The sequence below is a fragment of the Prunus persica genome, chromosome G4 (genome assembly GCF_000346465.2).
Source record: "Prunus persica cultivar Lovell chromosome G4, Prunus_persica_NCBIv2, whole genome shotgun sequence".
Classification (NCBI taxonomy): domain Eukaryota; kingdom Viridiplantae; phylum Streptophyta; class Magnoliopsida; order Rosales; family Rosaceae; genus Prunus; species Prunus persica.
Genome location: NC_034012.1, coordinates 3961809 through 3975636, shown reverse-complemented (window position 1 = coordinate 3975636; position 13828 = coordinate 3961809). Strand labels below are relative to the sequence as shown.

The following is a 13828-nucleotide window of genomic DNA, read 5'->3' as shown; positions in this document are numbered from 1 at the left end:
CCATGAGGGTTGGTTTGGGTTGGGTCAGTGTAACCCAATTAGTCCAGTTTTCCGTTGGCCGACTAAATCCCAAATAGCAGCACAGATAGTGTCCTCAGTTGATACTTGAGACTGAAAGAAAAGCAACAGCAGAGAGAGAGAGAGAGAGAGAAGAAAATGGGAGCGATAACCAGCGCAGTGATAGCGATAGTGGGGGTGGTGCTGGGTTGGATAACCATCGAGATTGCCTGCAAGCCTTGCCTTGAGCAAGGCCGCCAAGCCATCGATCGCAATCTTAACCCCGACTACGATCCCGATGACGACGTCGTTTCCTCTGATATCCGCGCCCCTCTCAACCCTAACTCCACCGCTACCACCATCCATGTCGAGGTGGAGGAAGATCCCAAGGCCGCTGCTACCTCCGATGCTCTCAAGGCCGTCTGATATTGCCTCTTCCCATCACCAACGTACACTCAGTTTCCTTCTGTAAAAAGGAAAAAGAAAGAAAAATCAATTATAGATGAGTGAGAATGATGTGAAATTGAAATCGAATTATGTGTTTGTATTGGAATTTGGATTTGTAATCTGTTTATGATGCAATGTACTGCTGCTGCCTTCTTTCGTTGGAAAAGCTTCTTCCAATTGTTTTGTTGTTGCAAATCAACTATGATCCGTCACCGTCTTTACAGCAACACTTTAATTTTTGGATGAATCAGAAGTGTTTATAAGGAAGATCCCTACTGCTAATGCAAATTCTATAAGCAACACTTATTCTTTCGTTGTGTTTACCAAAATAAAATTTTAGAAGAATGTGTTGAAAGTTTGTAGTTCATTCGGGAAATGCTTTTGTTGATATTTGCATGGGGAATACGTAGCAAAATTCATAAGACACCCATAGGAGGATTTTTTTTTTTTTTTGGGTCAATACCCATAGGAGGATAATAAGAGATTTTCTTTTTCTTTTTCTTTTTTTTTTCTTTTTCTTTTTTTTTGGGTGCAATCTTTGTTTACATATAATATAACCCTATTTCAGAAATAGAAAACAGAAGAAGAAAGAATATCTGCAATTGATTTCTTCAAGTACTAGACTCTTTCGCATGAATATAAATATGAAAGGGGAGACTAAAATGTTCTTTACAATCGTATTGACCGCAACAAAAATTGAAAAAGAAGAAAAAAAAACTACCAAGGTCACTGTACATAAAAACAAAGACAGACAGGGGACTGGACTTCACATCCTGTGCCTCTTCCCTCTTCCCTTCTCTTCCTCTTGAAGACAGAAGAGATATTCCCGTGTCATTTACATGGAGAAACTCCAAAATCTGCTGCAATTTTTTTCTTATATTTTCTTACGCTAGGTAGTTGTAAATTTGAGGGTTGTTCTTGTCCCGTTCTAGGTACTCCCTGTCAATCAGGCTTTCAATCCTTTTCTTCAAATCTGCCGGCTTTATCGGAAATTTAAGCTGCTCACCAAAACACAGACCAACACATAGTTTCGCTTAATTTAAACTCATTCCTTATTTTTAGAACATAAATACTTATTTATAAAGTTGAATAAAATCAAATGCCCTTTTTTTACCTGTTGGAACAGTTCTGTTATCAGAAGAGTGTGGCTCAGCACCTTCCTAGTTTTCATTATCCGAACAATAGCAGCATCAACCTGCAAGACATCAGGTAATGCAACATTTTCAATTGGAAAGACAAGAACAATCTGTTTTGGAATTTGGGATGAAACCAGCATGTGTGTATAGGGCAAATCTGGAACACACAAAAAAATGGAAAAAAAAAAAAAAAAAAGGTCAACCTGATATTGGCGGTCTTGAAATACTCTTTCAGTGGTGCTCGTGTTCTCCTCCACTGTTTCCTTCATTTGGATTGCATTCACCTGCATTCATCAAATAAAAGCTTCATCATGTGAGTGGCAATCTAAAACAGAACTCCAAAATAAAATCATCCTGTAGCGAACATGAGAGTGATGTATTGTAAAGTGAGGTGAAAATTGACCGTCTATGACGTTCGGACATAAAAATTCACTTTTGAAACTTCAGAGGCCTATAATAAGCTTTGTGCTTACGCAAGATTGGTGCCTTCTGATAACCATTGTTAATTTGTTACAACTGGACATACAAACCAAAGTACCTTTATGCGGTAGAGAGGAGCAGTAAATCCGTCATTGAACGTAAATGTATCGTCATCCTCCACATCTCTCCCTTTGGGAAACTGTAACAAAAATTGAAAAAGGGAGAAAACAAAAGTCAAGGATAAGAGCTAAGAGCCGACATCTCCAATTATGTTACAGATAAATATTTTACATATGAATCTGGCAATGAACGACCACCCGGCCACCCACCTTTTGCAGGACGCGAACTTTTCCACATGCAAGGGATTGCAGAGTTCTTCTCAATTCCTTGTCCTCAATGCCAGTTGAATCCTTAATGTCTTGAAGGCTTAGCTTCTCAGCATCATTAAACAGCATCAACACAACAGTCTGGCAAACAAAACAACCATACTTATTCCACTTGAACAGGTAGAATTTAAAGAATTCTCCAGGAAAACAAATAACTAATGCTGATAAACAGAAGCACAAGGGCCTAGACGCAACCAACCTGAAACAGAGAAACTGCAAGCTCCTTTTTACCCTTGGGAAACTCTGCTTTCAACACACAGTGACCTAATGAATTTTGCCACATTAAACGCCTACCGCTGTACTTGCTTAAGTAAAACTCTTTGAAGATATCCTATTGCACAAAGAAAAATGAGAGTGAGAATATTGTACAAAGCACATTAATATTGCCAGCAACAAAAGCATCTGTTGTGTAGCATGTACTGAACCTGGTAGACATTCAATTCATGAGGAAGTCTAACATCCATGGGAGGATATGTTGGCCAGTACCTGTACCCAGCCACAAAAAAACCACTTATACTCGTTGTGGACATAGAGAGATAAATAATGTAGATAAAATTAAGGCAAGATTTAAGTAAAGTTCTTTACAATGTTCACATATAAAATGTATACTTTCAATTAAAGATATATGTGCAAAAAAAACAAATGCATTTAAACAATGTCTTATTTAATAGATCAAAATGTGCAAGAAAAATGGCATAATTGAACCAAAATGTCACCAAACTTTATGGACAGTGTAAAACTAAACAGATTCATTTTATTACAAGCTACACTTCTCAATTTCAATGATATTTTAAGGGAACATATTGAACACAACGTAAGGAACCAAAGCAAAACTTTTCGCATGCCACGTTCTAAAACAAAAATGAAAACCAAAACTTTAAACATACCCAGTCGTAAGGACATGAACACTCATCTCAATCCCTGACGGGAGCTTTGTCCTGGCCTGGGATGATTGTTTGAAGGACTCATTTATCTCTTTTGACAATTCAATATCCTGAAAAAGTGTACATGCAAAGCATATCATTAAACATTACGTAGAAAACTAGCCACAGAAGCTCATACAGTTAATCACAAATCCATCTCTACATAAAGTGAATATGATTCTGAGAAGAAAGAAGAAAGGGGCTGATACATAACATGACCATGAACCCCAAACTAGCTACAGGAGCTCAAATACAAATGGACTTGTTACTAATATAGAAGGTCAACAACGTGCAATTATTTGTCTTTTTTCTTATGTTGCCACCAAAAGAAAAGAAAAGACACACAACGGATAAGATGGGCAAAGTTGATCTCCACCAACACACTCCACCATCCTTCTATTTTTCTTCATTTTGTAACAACCCTATACATCCTCCCTATTTTCCTTCCCCTTGTACTAAACATGGTAACTACATGAGCAAAATGGTTGGCTTAAAAACCACGATGTGTGTAACACATATTAGGAAAAAATAATAATGACCCATATTCAATGCGCAGATTTTGATCAGCCAATGGGTATCACATTTCTTCAAGTAGAAACACACATTTCATGTATCCAAATAATGCTTGCATTGCTAATGAAATCTATGATCTGTAACAAAATCCTCCCATGGTCAAGCCAAGAGTACCAGACAAAAAGAAAAACAGCCAGATAGTTAAGCATGCAGAGTGTCTCAATAATACTATTCTTGTCTCAATAATACTATTCTAACTACAGCATCTTCTAGCAAGTAACCGGGTATAGCTAAAATTAGGACAAGAACTCATTCAAACATAACAGTTAAAGAAGCCTGTAAAAGATCCTTTCATCATTAAGCATCCTATAGAGATAAGCAAACATTGGACCCACAATCAAAACCAGATGGTCTGGACCTCATTTTTCCAAACAAATTGCACTCTAATAGTCGATCTGATGTGTCTTGTCAGTCCGAAGAAAAATAGGTAAGAGGCTGGTCAGTTAGGCAAATTCTGCCATCCCTAGTTTTGGCATGAGATACTGGGAGGCAATATTAACTAATCACTAATCTTGAAAATATATTTCGTATGATTTAGAAAATCGCACACCTTAAACATTCCTTCGAGTTTGTTCGTAAACTGACTGCCACACTCAGTCTTCAGCTGTACAGATAAAACTTTGTTAGTACAATCAAGTGATGGTGAGTTCACTATGCATATAAGTTGTAGAAAAGAAAACTTCATCATTAACCTTGGAAATCATAGATTTCTCTGCGTCGATAGAAGCACTCTTTCCCAAAAGTAGTCTTTTCGCAAGATCCTTCTTATAAAATGCTTCAAATACATCCTTGCCCTGGATTAGCAAGAAAAAATCTCTCATCGGTTTCATTTTGCAGAAACTCACGAGCAGTTACCAACAGTTTGCAAGTATCAATAAGAGAAAACATGTACAAAACAACTGCTAGTTCATACAGTGAGGAGGTCAATTTATTGAATTTGGTTATTAACACTTCAATCTTACCTGTATGAACCTGAATAAAACTAAGACTTTATCCAGCATTCCCTCCAGTTCCTCTTCAGAAGTACCCTTATTCCCAGCACGAAGCTTCTCGTCCAAAAACTTTGCAATCAGCTCAGCAGGTCGGTTCTATCAGAGATTAAAAAAAATTCTTGATCAAATATGTCTATTGTCTACATAAATTAGCTATAATGAGCAGCACAATGAAATTGAATTCCAAACACACTGGAAAAAGTAGGGAAGGGGGGAATGTACATGGAATCAAGCTAGTTAAATTCAACTGAGAGACAAAAAGATTTTATATATGGTTACTTACGATAGAAAGTTATAACCGAAAGCAAATTACATGGTTATCTATGATAGGAATGTTATAACCAAAACATATCTGATTCCTCACCAAGTAAAACATACTTTCACATCCATGATCAGTTATTTGCTTAATTGTGCTATCCTACCATGCAACACTTGAAACCACATCGTAGATGATGGGTTCATTTCCTCATTTTATTGTTAAAGAAAATAAACACATAAAACAAGGGGGAAGTGAATTGGATGAAAAGCTACCTGACGGAGATTAATAAGATGCTCAAATGCATCCTTTATGGTGTTGCAAAATGCTTCATTCTTGAAAAAGCTTTCTTCCCATATAGTGTCAAGAGAAGCCTTAAATTCCAAAAGGGAAGAAACCATTTCTCTGTCTTTTTCTTCATCCATGATCATGCCCTGCCCTGTCCTCCGAATGTATGTACTAAGCGCTTGCCTCAGTGATTCAAGGGCATTGACTCTAGAGAAAAGAGTGTACATCCTTTGAAGATCCTCAATTCGATTCCCATCCATCAGCAATGTAAATCCCTAAAATATATATATATAAGAGAAACCGTGATTACTTAAATTCAATGCATAGTGACAGAAAAAGTAAAACATAGAATCACAAAATTCATAACCAGATAAAAACCTTGTCGAGAATGGCAGGTATATGGCGTTCTAAAAGCTGCTTTTCGGCTGTTGCAACTAATGGCTTCCTTGTACTTGCATCCAGGTAGATTAAACATCTTTCATGTTCTTCATGCAACCTTGTCTGCAACATGTTATCCAAAAATCTCCAATGGTAGGCATAAGTCATCATAGTGCAAAGAGAAGCTAGATAGGTGCAAAGTAATTGGAACAAGTCATTATGTTCAAAAAATACAGACATGAAGAAAAATGCTGCAATGGAAATCAAATAGACCAGAAAATTTAGAGAGAGAGAGAGAGAGAGAATATGCACCTCCACATGCTTCAAGTAATCTGGAACATCTGCTTGCTGCATGTATTTCATACCTTCAGCGGCATAAAATTCCGAAGTGCACTCAAGAAATGGCTTCTCAAAGCTTTCTGAGTAGATTCCTAAAGCTGTAAACATCTTCAGAAGATGGTTAAGCAGAGTCCTAGCCACCGCTTCACCCAATCTGAAAAACCAAAACCACAATATTGCAGGTTACTTTGTGCAAAAGTAAACCCAACAGTTAACAGAGAGGCTTGTAATACATTAAAGATCAAAGTTCAACTCTCAGGTCTTGATTAACACTTGGGTGGAAAATCATATCAAGGATAGGCAAACAGGGTATGGTGAACACATATTGCCCTGGGATGATGACAACTTTTATGGCTGATTTTTAAAAAACCAATAAACTTTAATGTTTTGGGTTGAGAAAAATGTTTCTTGTTTTTTAAAACTTTTACTCTTTAATTTCCAATAAGCTGATTACTTTAGGGTATGGCTGCTTATATGACATGCCACACATAATAGTCATGGCCAACCCATAAATAAGCCAAACATGGCGCTGTCAATGGCAACCTTACAGACACAACATCATGTAATAGCCATCTTTTAACTTAATTCATTAAGTTCAAAAACCCATGAAGTTTAATGTTTCGGTAGGAGAAAAACGTTTCCTTTTTCATTTTACTCTCTACTTTCTAAAAAGCTTTTTACTTTGTGGTGTGGCTGCTTATATGGCATGCCACACATACTACTGATGCCCAACCCAGAAATAAGACAAACATGGTGCTGCCAGTGGCAACCCTTACCAACCCCACATCATGGAATGAAAAGTTGTATAAACATTACATTAGCGTATGCATTAAGTGGGTTCACAGTGAGATGATGAGTGGCACAATCTTGCCATATATTATTAAGTTAAACATGACAAGTTTCTTATGAAACTGAGAAGATCTAAATGCCTATGACATATAACATAACATCCCTGCGAACATTCATCCATCAAAACCTTGCCTAATTTATTCCCAATCTAACCTACAACAAAAGAACCCTCACGCACCTTTAGAAATAGGAGAAATATGGGAAGGACATAAAATTTACAGTCTTGAAGTTCACAATCATTGTTGAAAACTACAATTCCCAAACTTACTTTTCCCAAGTCATATTGCCTGTCCTCAAGCATATGATTTGCTTAAATTGATAGAATATGGCTAACCTTTCTTTCTCGATCAGTCTTAAGAGGCCCGTGACAGTTTTGTGCTCAACTTCTGGAGACAGAGAAAGATGTTTACGAAAAAGCTGCAGTCCCATGTCCCACAATGAACGCACATTTGGTGTTTGTTTCACATATGTTCGATCAAGATACAAGGCTATACCGCGAATCATCAACATCTGGTCACAAAGATCTTGCCAGCATCTCTCAACAAGTGATAAAAAAACCACCAAGTCTGGGCTTTGGCCAACCAAAGATTGCAGTGCCGCAGCTATGTGTCTTTCACACTCCTTTTCAATTCGTTGATAAAGACTTCCTCCCATCTTGTGCAGGCAAAGATCATTAACGGCCTGAGGAGAACATAGTTTGTTTTCTGTGAATTCCTTATGCATGACATATGTCCACAATGAAAAAAAAAAAAAAGCATTTAATACGAAGAGAAATGTGATTGTTCTACCTGATAAAGCTTCTCCGAGTCACAAGAATCAGGTTTCTTTAAAAATATAGCACAAATGGCTGACTTCAGCTTTGCCCATGTTTCCTCTTCAAAATTTGTGGGCAACGTGGGTTTAGCTTTATTCAGGCAAAAGGAAAAAAACGAACATGAAATATGTCAGTAACCTTTTTCAGTATGTATTCCGCGGGAAAATGAACATGGCATTGTAAAGACTCTGGAACTTATGTCATCATTAATAGAAACACTGTAAATTCTATCAAGTTAATCAAGTGCTATGCACTGCTATTTTTGCTTATATGTAACAGCGCATAAAAAGCACTAACACTAATTCAGACCTAATCATACTAAAAATACATCAGGTAATAAGCTCCAGCTATATGTCATGCAAAACCCTCACTTCATTCATGCACCGAGTACTTCCTAAGCATAGAGAATCTGGGAAAGCAATGCTGGAACCTAATTCAGATTGCCATTAACAGAAATGGAACTTCCCAGTTCAATCACTGACCAGATAGTGGTCAAGCAGCCAAGTACAGTCACCCCAGGTGAAATATTTTTCATAAAAAACATGCAAATTGCATGGAACGCGCATGAAAACTCAAGCACCAATGTTGAAAAATTAGCAGCTGAATTACCGTAGAAATGAAATTAAGGACAAGCATCTAAATCAAAAAGATAAAAGGAATTCAGGGTTCCCGCCCTATTACGACACAAATTGCAATATTGGATAATACCCACATCAAATTTAAGCATCCATGTCGAAACCACCCTATCAATTCGACCTAATAGCAGAGCCAAAAGGCCCAAAGCCCAAAACCTAATTCAACAAATCGCCCAAGCCCCCAAACCCCGAAGCAAAATCAAAGATGTTATTCAATCCCAAAAAACCTAGAAATCACTATCCGACTAGAACATATCAAAATTATAGCTTTGGGATCAAGAAGGCGTACCTTTCAGGAGCTTGATGACGAGCTTCTTGGTTGGCTGAGGGGGCTGGGCCTTTTTGCGGGACAAATTGGCGGCGACGGCACGGGAAGAGGGGTCGTCGGACTTGAGATCTTCGTCGAGGGCCATGGTAGAGGGGTCGAATACGACGTCGTTATCGGGGTCTTGAGAAGGGTGAGTGTGAGGATGGTGGTGATGGTGGTGGTGGAGGCCATTCTTGCTGGGATCGAGGGAACAGGCGACGGCCTGAGACTTGGCCTTTTTCATGGGTGGGCCTGAAGAAGGGTTGAGAGAGGAGGAGGTGCTGCTGCTGGTGTTGTTGTTGATGGCTGAGGAGCGTTTTGTGGGGTGAGACATCAAACTCATTAACAGCGCATTGTAAGTGAAAGAGATAGAGGGAGAAAGAGAGAAGAGAGAGAAACCAAAGACAAAGCGAGACGAAGATTTGAGAAGCCAGCAGCTGATAGATAGCCCGATATGAGACAGAGATAGAGAGAGAGAAAAGAGAAACAGAGCAAGAGAGAGAGAGTGTGTGTATGTTAATTTTCTCACAATTAATGACTAAAGATTTTTGTTTTTTTAAAACAAGAAATGACTACAGATTTTGTTTTATGGTTTTATGGTTTTCTTTTTATTATGTGATCCATGAGATTTCGTATAGTTTATACAATCTTTTTGGTTATACCTGTCGAAAATGAAAAAAAAAAAAAAAAAATTGGTTATAACTCTCGTAACTTCATACGAGTTTTCACTTAATTAATAATGTTAGAATTTTAGGGTTGGGGAGAGCCTGAAAGATTAAACCTTAGGTCCTAATCTCCAAACGAAATACAAAAACTATTTTTAAAAAATGTAAATTTCATTCAACTACAATGGTATAATTTTCTTTTCTTTTTTAATATAATTGATATTAGGGATTCGAATACAAGACCTCATGTGCATTGTAACACCTATAATTTCGAACTATTCTCGAATGCAGAAGGATTAGTTTGACGTACAAAATGTTGAGTGGTAATGACAACTGCCTAAGTTTTTAATACTATACAAATGATATGGTGATAAAATTGTTTTTGTTTTGTGTCCTACATGAGGACCTCAAAGTAGTAAAATAGAAAGAAAAAAAGTATCAAATTGGTTTGAAATTTAATGCATAAAATGAGCTTGAATAAATTATTAAATCCAAAGCCTAACAATAATTATATATTTGAAATAATCAATCAGCCCATGATCCATCCGTTTTCAAACTTGGGATCCTCCAACCAATTCTATTGGGTTTTTGATGAACCAGTCTTGGGCCACATATTATTGCAGCCCAAACCTGACCATAAGCCACTTAATTAAGAGTCGGCAGCTTAGTTTGTTTCTAACGAGAGTCTAATTTGAGCCCGACTAGTGTTCGACAAAATGACTCAACGAGCAGCACGAGTGGCAAAAGCAACATTTCTCTCTTTTTCTTTTTTCTTCTTTTGATGGATATGAATGGCAAAGATTGAAACTGAACCCAGAACAGTTTAGCCTTATCCAGTCCATGGCCCCTACCAGTTCCCTCCTTGCATGCTACACATCTTAATTGCTCTTTTGAAGAAGAAAAAAAACCGACATGCATTGTTACTAAAATTACTTGGTGCATCTAAAAGTGCCAGGTAGGTTTTATCATGTACATATACGTTGGGGAAGAAAAGGTTGAAGAGAAAATGCTGAACTAAGCATTGCCTAATTTTCTAAACCAAAACCCAACTTTGATTTTGATATTTTGTTATATTCGTATGAGGGATAAAAAAAAATATCCTAATACCTGAAAAGCCAAGAATTATCGAAAAAAACTAGAAATTAGATTGATTATGGAAGTAGTTGATCGCATTCCCATTTTTCTATCTCGTATTCCTAACTTTCTTGATTCACCACTTCTCCCATTCCTAATAAATGCATCAACGAATTATTATTTGTTATTTATCAAGCCAAATGAATTAAACATTAGGGTTTCTTTTGAAAAAGCTTTTTGATCAAGGCTCTTTTAACTTGAGTTAGGCAAGCAACTGATGTTTTCACTTTTTGGAAGATATACATCAGTGAATAAAAGGAGTGAGAATCAAACTCTGACTGTAAATAATATAAGGTTCAAGAGGATCAAGAGGATCTACAATTGGAGCCATGCATGCACTCAAACCAAACAAAATAGCAAAAGGCCCTACATGATGAGGCATTTTGCTCTTTTGACTCTATTTTCAGGACTTGTTTGCAGCGCCGACTATTGCATGATGACCAAAATATGCTACCATGCTAGGATGGGCAGCAGCCTAGCGATACCTAAAAAGCAAAAGCTAAATTTTAGCTTGAGGATGTTACCTTATCAAAAAAATTCACAACTCTAAAAACAACAACCATTCTTGCTTTTCAACTTTAAAGTTCAACTGGCTTATCACCATAACATATGCTTTTTTGTTGCAAAATTTACTGTTCCCCTCCTAACATGGTTTTCAACTTACATGCATGCATATGGCTAGGGCTAGCCATGACCCTTCAAATGCAAGGCTTGCCCTTGTATATTGTTGCATTTTCCAACCAAATTGGTGTAGAATGATAGGGCCCTTGAAAAGAAGCATGTCTTTGGGCAAACATATACATGTGGAGCTGTGTGTATTCGTTCATGCATCGCATGCATTTGCACCTCATAAACTTACTTTTGAGCATACCTCCTTTTTTTTTCTTCTTCCATGATGCTTCCTCTTTAACAAAAGCATGCATGTTCTTTACAAAAACTTATTTGGATTGGATTTCTCTCGATCCTCTCGTTTCGCATATATACAAATCCTTTTCGATCCATGGAAAAAGAAAGGGAAAAAGATAGCATTGACCAAGTGATAATTAACTGGGGATATAAACATATATGCATATTCTTGTTTTGATTCATCCACGGATTAAAAAAGAGAGAGAATATATATTGAATCAACAGATTTAGGGACTTGGACTTGAGATCTCTTACAGCATTAAGAAGAGAAATACCACTAATTAAATCAAAAACTATATAATTTTTTATAATCAGTGCGCTATTGGTATTTTTCTACTATACATCCAAAAACCCTAAATTTTGAAGATGGTCTAGTTCAAGAAAAATCCAATTGAATGTAGCAAGGGAACTATATTCATCATGTATATTGATGAACATATATGTGTGTCTGTCGACGAATCAGACAAGAGAGAGAGAGAGAGAGAGAGAGAGAGAGAGAGAGAGAGAGAGAGAGAGAGAGAGAGATGATGAGCAAGGGATAAATGATGCATTCGTTTAGATATTTACTAGCTGTTTCCAAAGGTTTGATGACGATCGACTACTACAAGTGCTAGCTAGCTTTAATTTGAAGAAAATTAATAAAGGGCCTTTCACCTTTGAAATGTAAGACTTTCTTTTTATCTCTTTTAGCAGTGAGATCACGATTCACATGCCTGGCTGGGGGAGAGCCACTTTGTTTGCAAATTGCTAAAAGAGAAACTTCACCCGCAACTTGTCTCTCTCTTGCTCATCATTTTTTTCACCTTTCAATCCGATAACGAGATGTCATCCTTTCAATCTTAAGAAACAATATATATATATATATATAGTCCTAATCTCTTGAACCACAGGAGTTCAAGAGATTGTGGTCACCCACCATTGAATATATATACATATATATATGTTTAAGGAATTTTATTTGATATATCATGCATGCAAATGCAATATCATATAATATATATACCTTACCAACCTACACAAAATTCACTGCCTCTGGCAAACTCTGATTCTTAATTAACTTGATCAAATTAAGCTTCGTCATATTGCTTTCCTAACAATTAATTAAGATCCGTTTAATCATTAATTAAAAAAATTATCAATCCAGAGCCAAACTTGGACCCTATTTCTGCACGTGTTATTATATACAGGAAGCTAAATTTGACGGTATGAAAGGGTGTATTTGAATGCAAGGCCACCTGGTAAAGTCGGCAAAGAAGAAATTAAAAAACACAAGTACGTAGGACGACACTCATTTGGTCCCTATCATTCCCACGTATTTTGATTCAACCCTTATCCGCATACAACACATTTTGGCTGCTAATCCCTTTTTAAGAGGTCAATTTGGCCTAATCACGTAATTAACTTTTTTATTTTTTTTCTTTGTTAAATATATACAAGACTGAATATTACGTGTACATTTATTTGTCCTCTTCTCAAAAGGATTGATCTTAGGGCTCCTTTATATATTCTACCACTTGACCAACAATTCTACCATGCATGCATGGTTAATGTTTTTTTTTTTCCATTTACAATAGTTTATTGAATATTTTTTTAAAAAAATTTATGAATATTGCTAGATTATGATGCCATGATGCCACACAAACAAATTATAACATGATACAATATATACTGGTCTTTTTGCACATGTTCATGAGTGTACTAATTAGTTTTCTTTAAAAATTTCATTTTTGTTTTAGAATTAAGAAAGATATAAAATTAGATATACAACGTCGAATCATAAAAAGCGACACGACAGAAGAAAAGTAAATTGGCCCTAATTAAGTAAAACATTTCTCTAGATTCTCTTGAATCAAAGAAAAGGTGAAACGTTTCTCTTTCAACTTTTGCTATGCATCTCTTAAGTAACATGATATGGGAAAGAAGACTCTCTTTCTCTGTCTTTTCTTTTCCTCCCCTAATACGCTTATGAACAAAATGTGCAAAGAAGTGGAAGCAAAGAAAAAGGTAAATATGATTCATGAGCCAATATATCTAGGGTTTGCCGTTGTGTAGAAGCTACATGCACTCACTTGGGGTTGTTTGGATTTAAACTAACTTTACCTAGGAGCCATTTACTTTTAACTTTAACTAGCTAGTGTAATTTGCCTCAAGTGTGGAAAAAGAAAAGAATATAAGATTCTTGAACCAATATAGCTAAAGCTTTAACGAATCTTTGGTTAGCTAAACAATGTTGTTTGGACAAACTATTACATGCAATTTTATGAAGTGCATCAAACTTATTCTCCATCCAAATTTTCAAGACGAATATACTATATGAAAAAGGAAATTTTGTTTAGGTGCCTTGTGTTTAAAGACTTCGGGAAAGTTTCCCGTTTTTGTTATT

At 36.5% G+C, this 13828-nt stretch overlaps 2 protein-coding genes across 2 annotated transcripts; one reads left to right on the top strand and one right to left on the bottom strand.

Moving 5' to 3' along the window:
• Nucleotides 88-643, top strand: LOC18781359. The gene has a single exon (XM_007213930.2). The coding sequence runs from the start codon at nucleotides 157-159 to the stop codon at nucleotides 421-423; it is 267 nt and encodes an 88-aa protein (XP_007213992.1). The 5' UTR covers nucleotides 88-156; the 3' UTR covers nucleotides 424-643.
• Nucleotides 1025-9318, bottom strand: LOC18780724 (cullin-4). Its single transcript, XM_007214570.2, has 17 exons — nucleotides 8723-9318; nucleotides 7773-7888; nucleotides 7319-7665; nucleotides 6109-6289; nucleotides 5797-5919; nucleotides 5406-5693; nucleotides 4845-4970; nucleotides 4575-4676; nucleotides 4433-4486; nucleotides 3274-3380; nucleotides 2812-2872; nucleotides 2586-2717; nucleotides 2330-2467; nucleotides 2119-2199; nucleotides 1784-1864; nucleotides 1559-1639; nucleotides 1025-1442 (listed from the first exon to the last, which is right to left on the bottom strand). The coding sequence occupies exons 1-17, from the start codon at nucleotides 9081-9083 to the stop codon at nucleotides 1329-1331; spliced, it is 2493 nt and encodes an 830-aa protein (XP_007214632.1). The 5' UTR covers nucleotides 9084-9318; the 3' UTR covers nucleotides 1025-1328.

Bases quoted from the DNA above. Each gene is read 5' to 3' on its own strand.
- LOC18780724 (XM_007214570.2), bottom strand. From the start codon at position 9,083: ATGAGTTTGATGTCTCACCCCACAAAACGCTCCTCAGCCATCAACAAC. The intron at 4,677-4,844 runs GTAAGATTGAAG...TTGCTAATCCAG, and splicing joins TTTTATTCAGGTTCATACAG to GGCAAGGATGTATTTGAAGC. The intron at 2,200-2,329 runs GTGGGTGGCCGG...TTTTTGTTACAG, and splicing joins AAGTTCGCGTCCTGCAAAAG to TTTCCCAAAGGGAGAGATGT.
- LOC18781359 (XM_007213930.2), top strand. From the start codon at position 157: ATGGGAGCGATAACCAGCGCAGTGATAGCGATAGTGGGGGTGGTGCTG.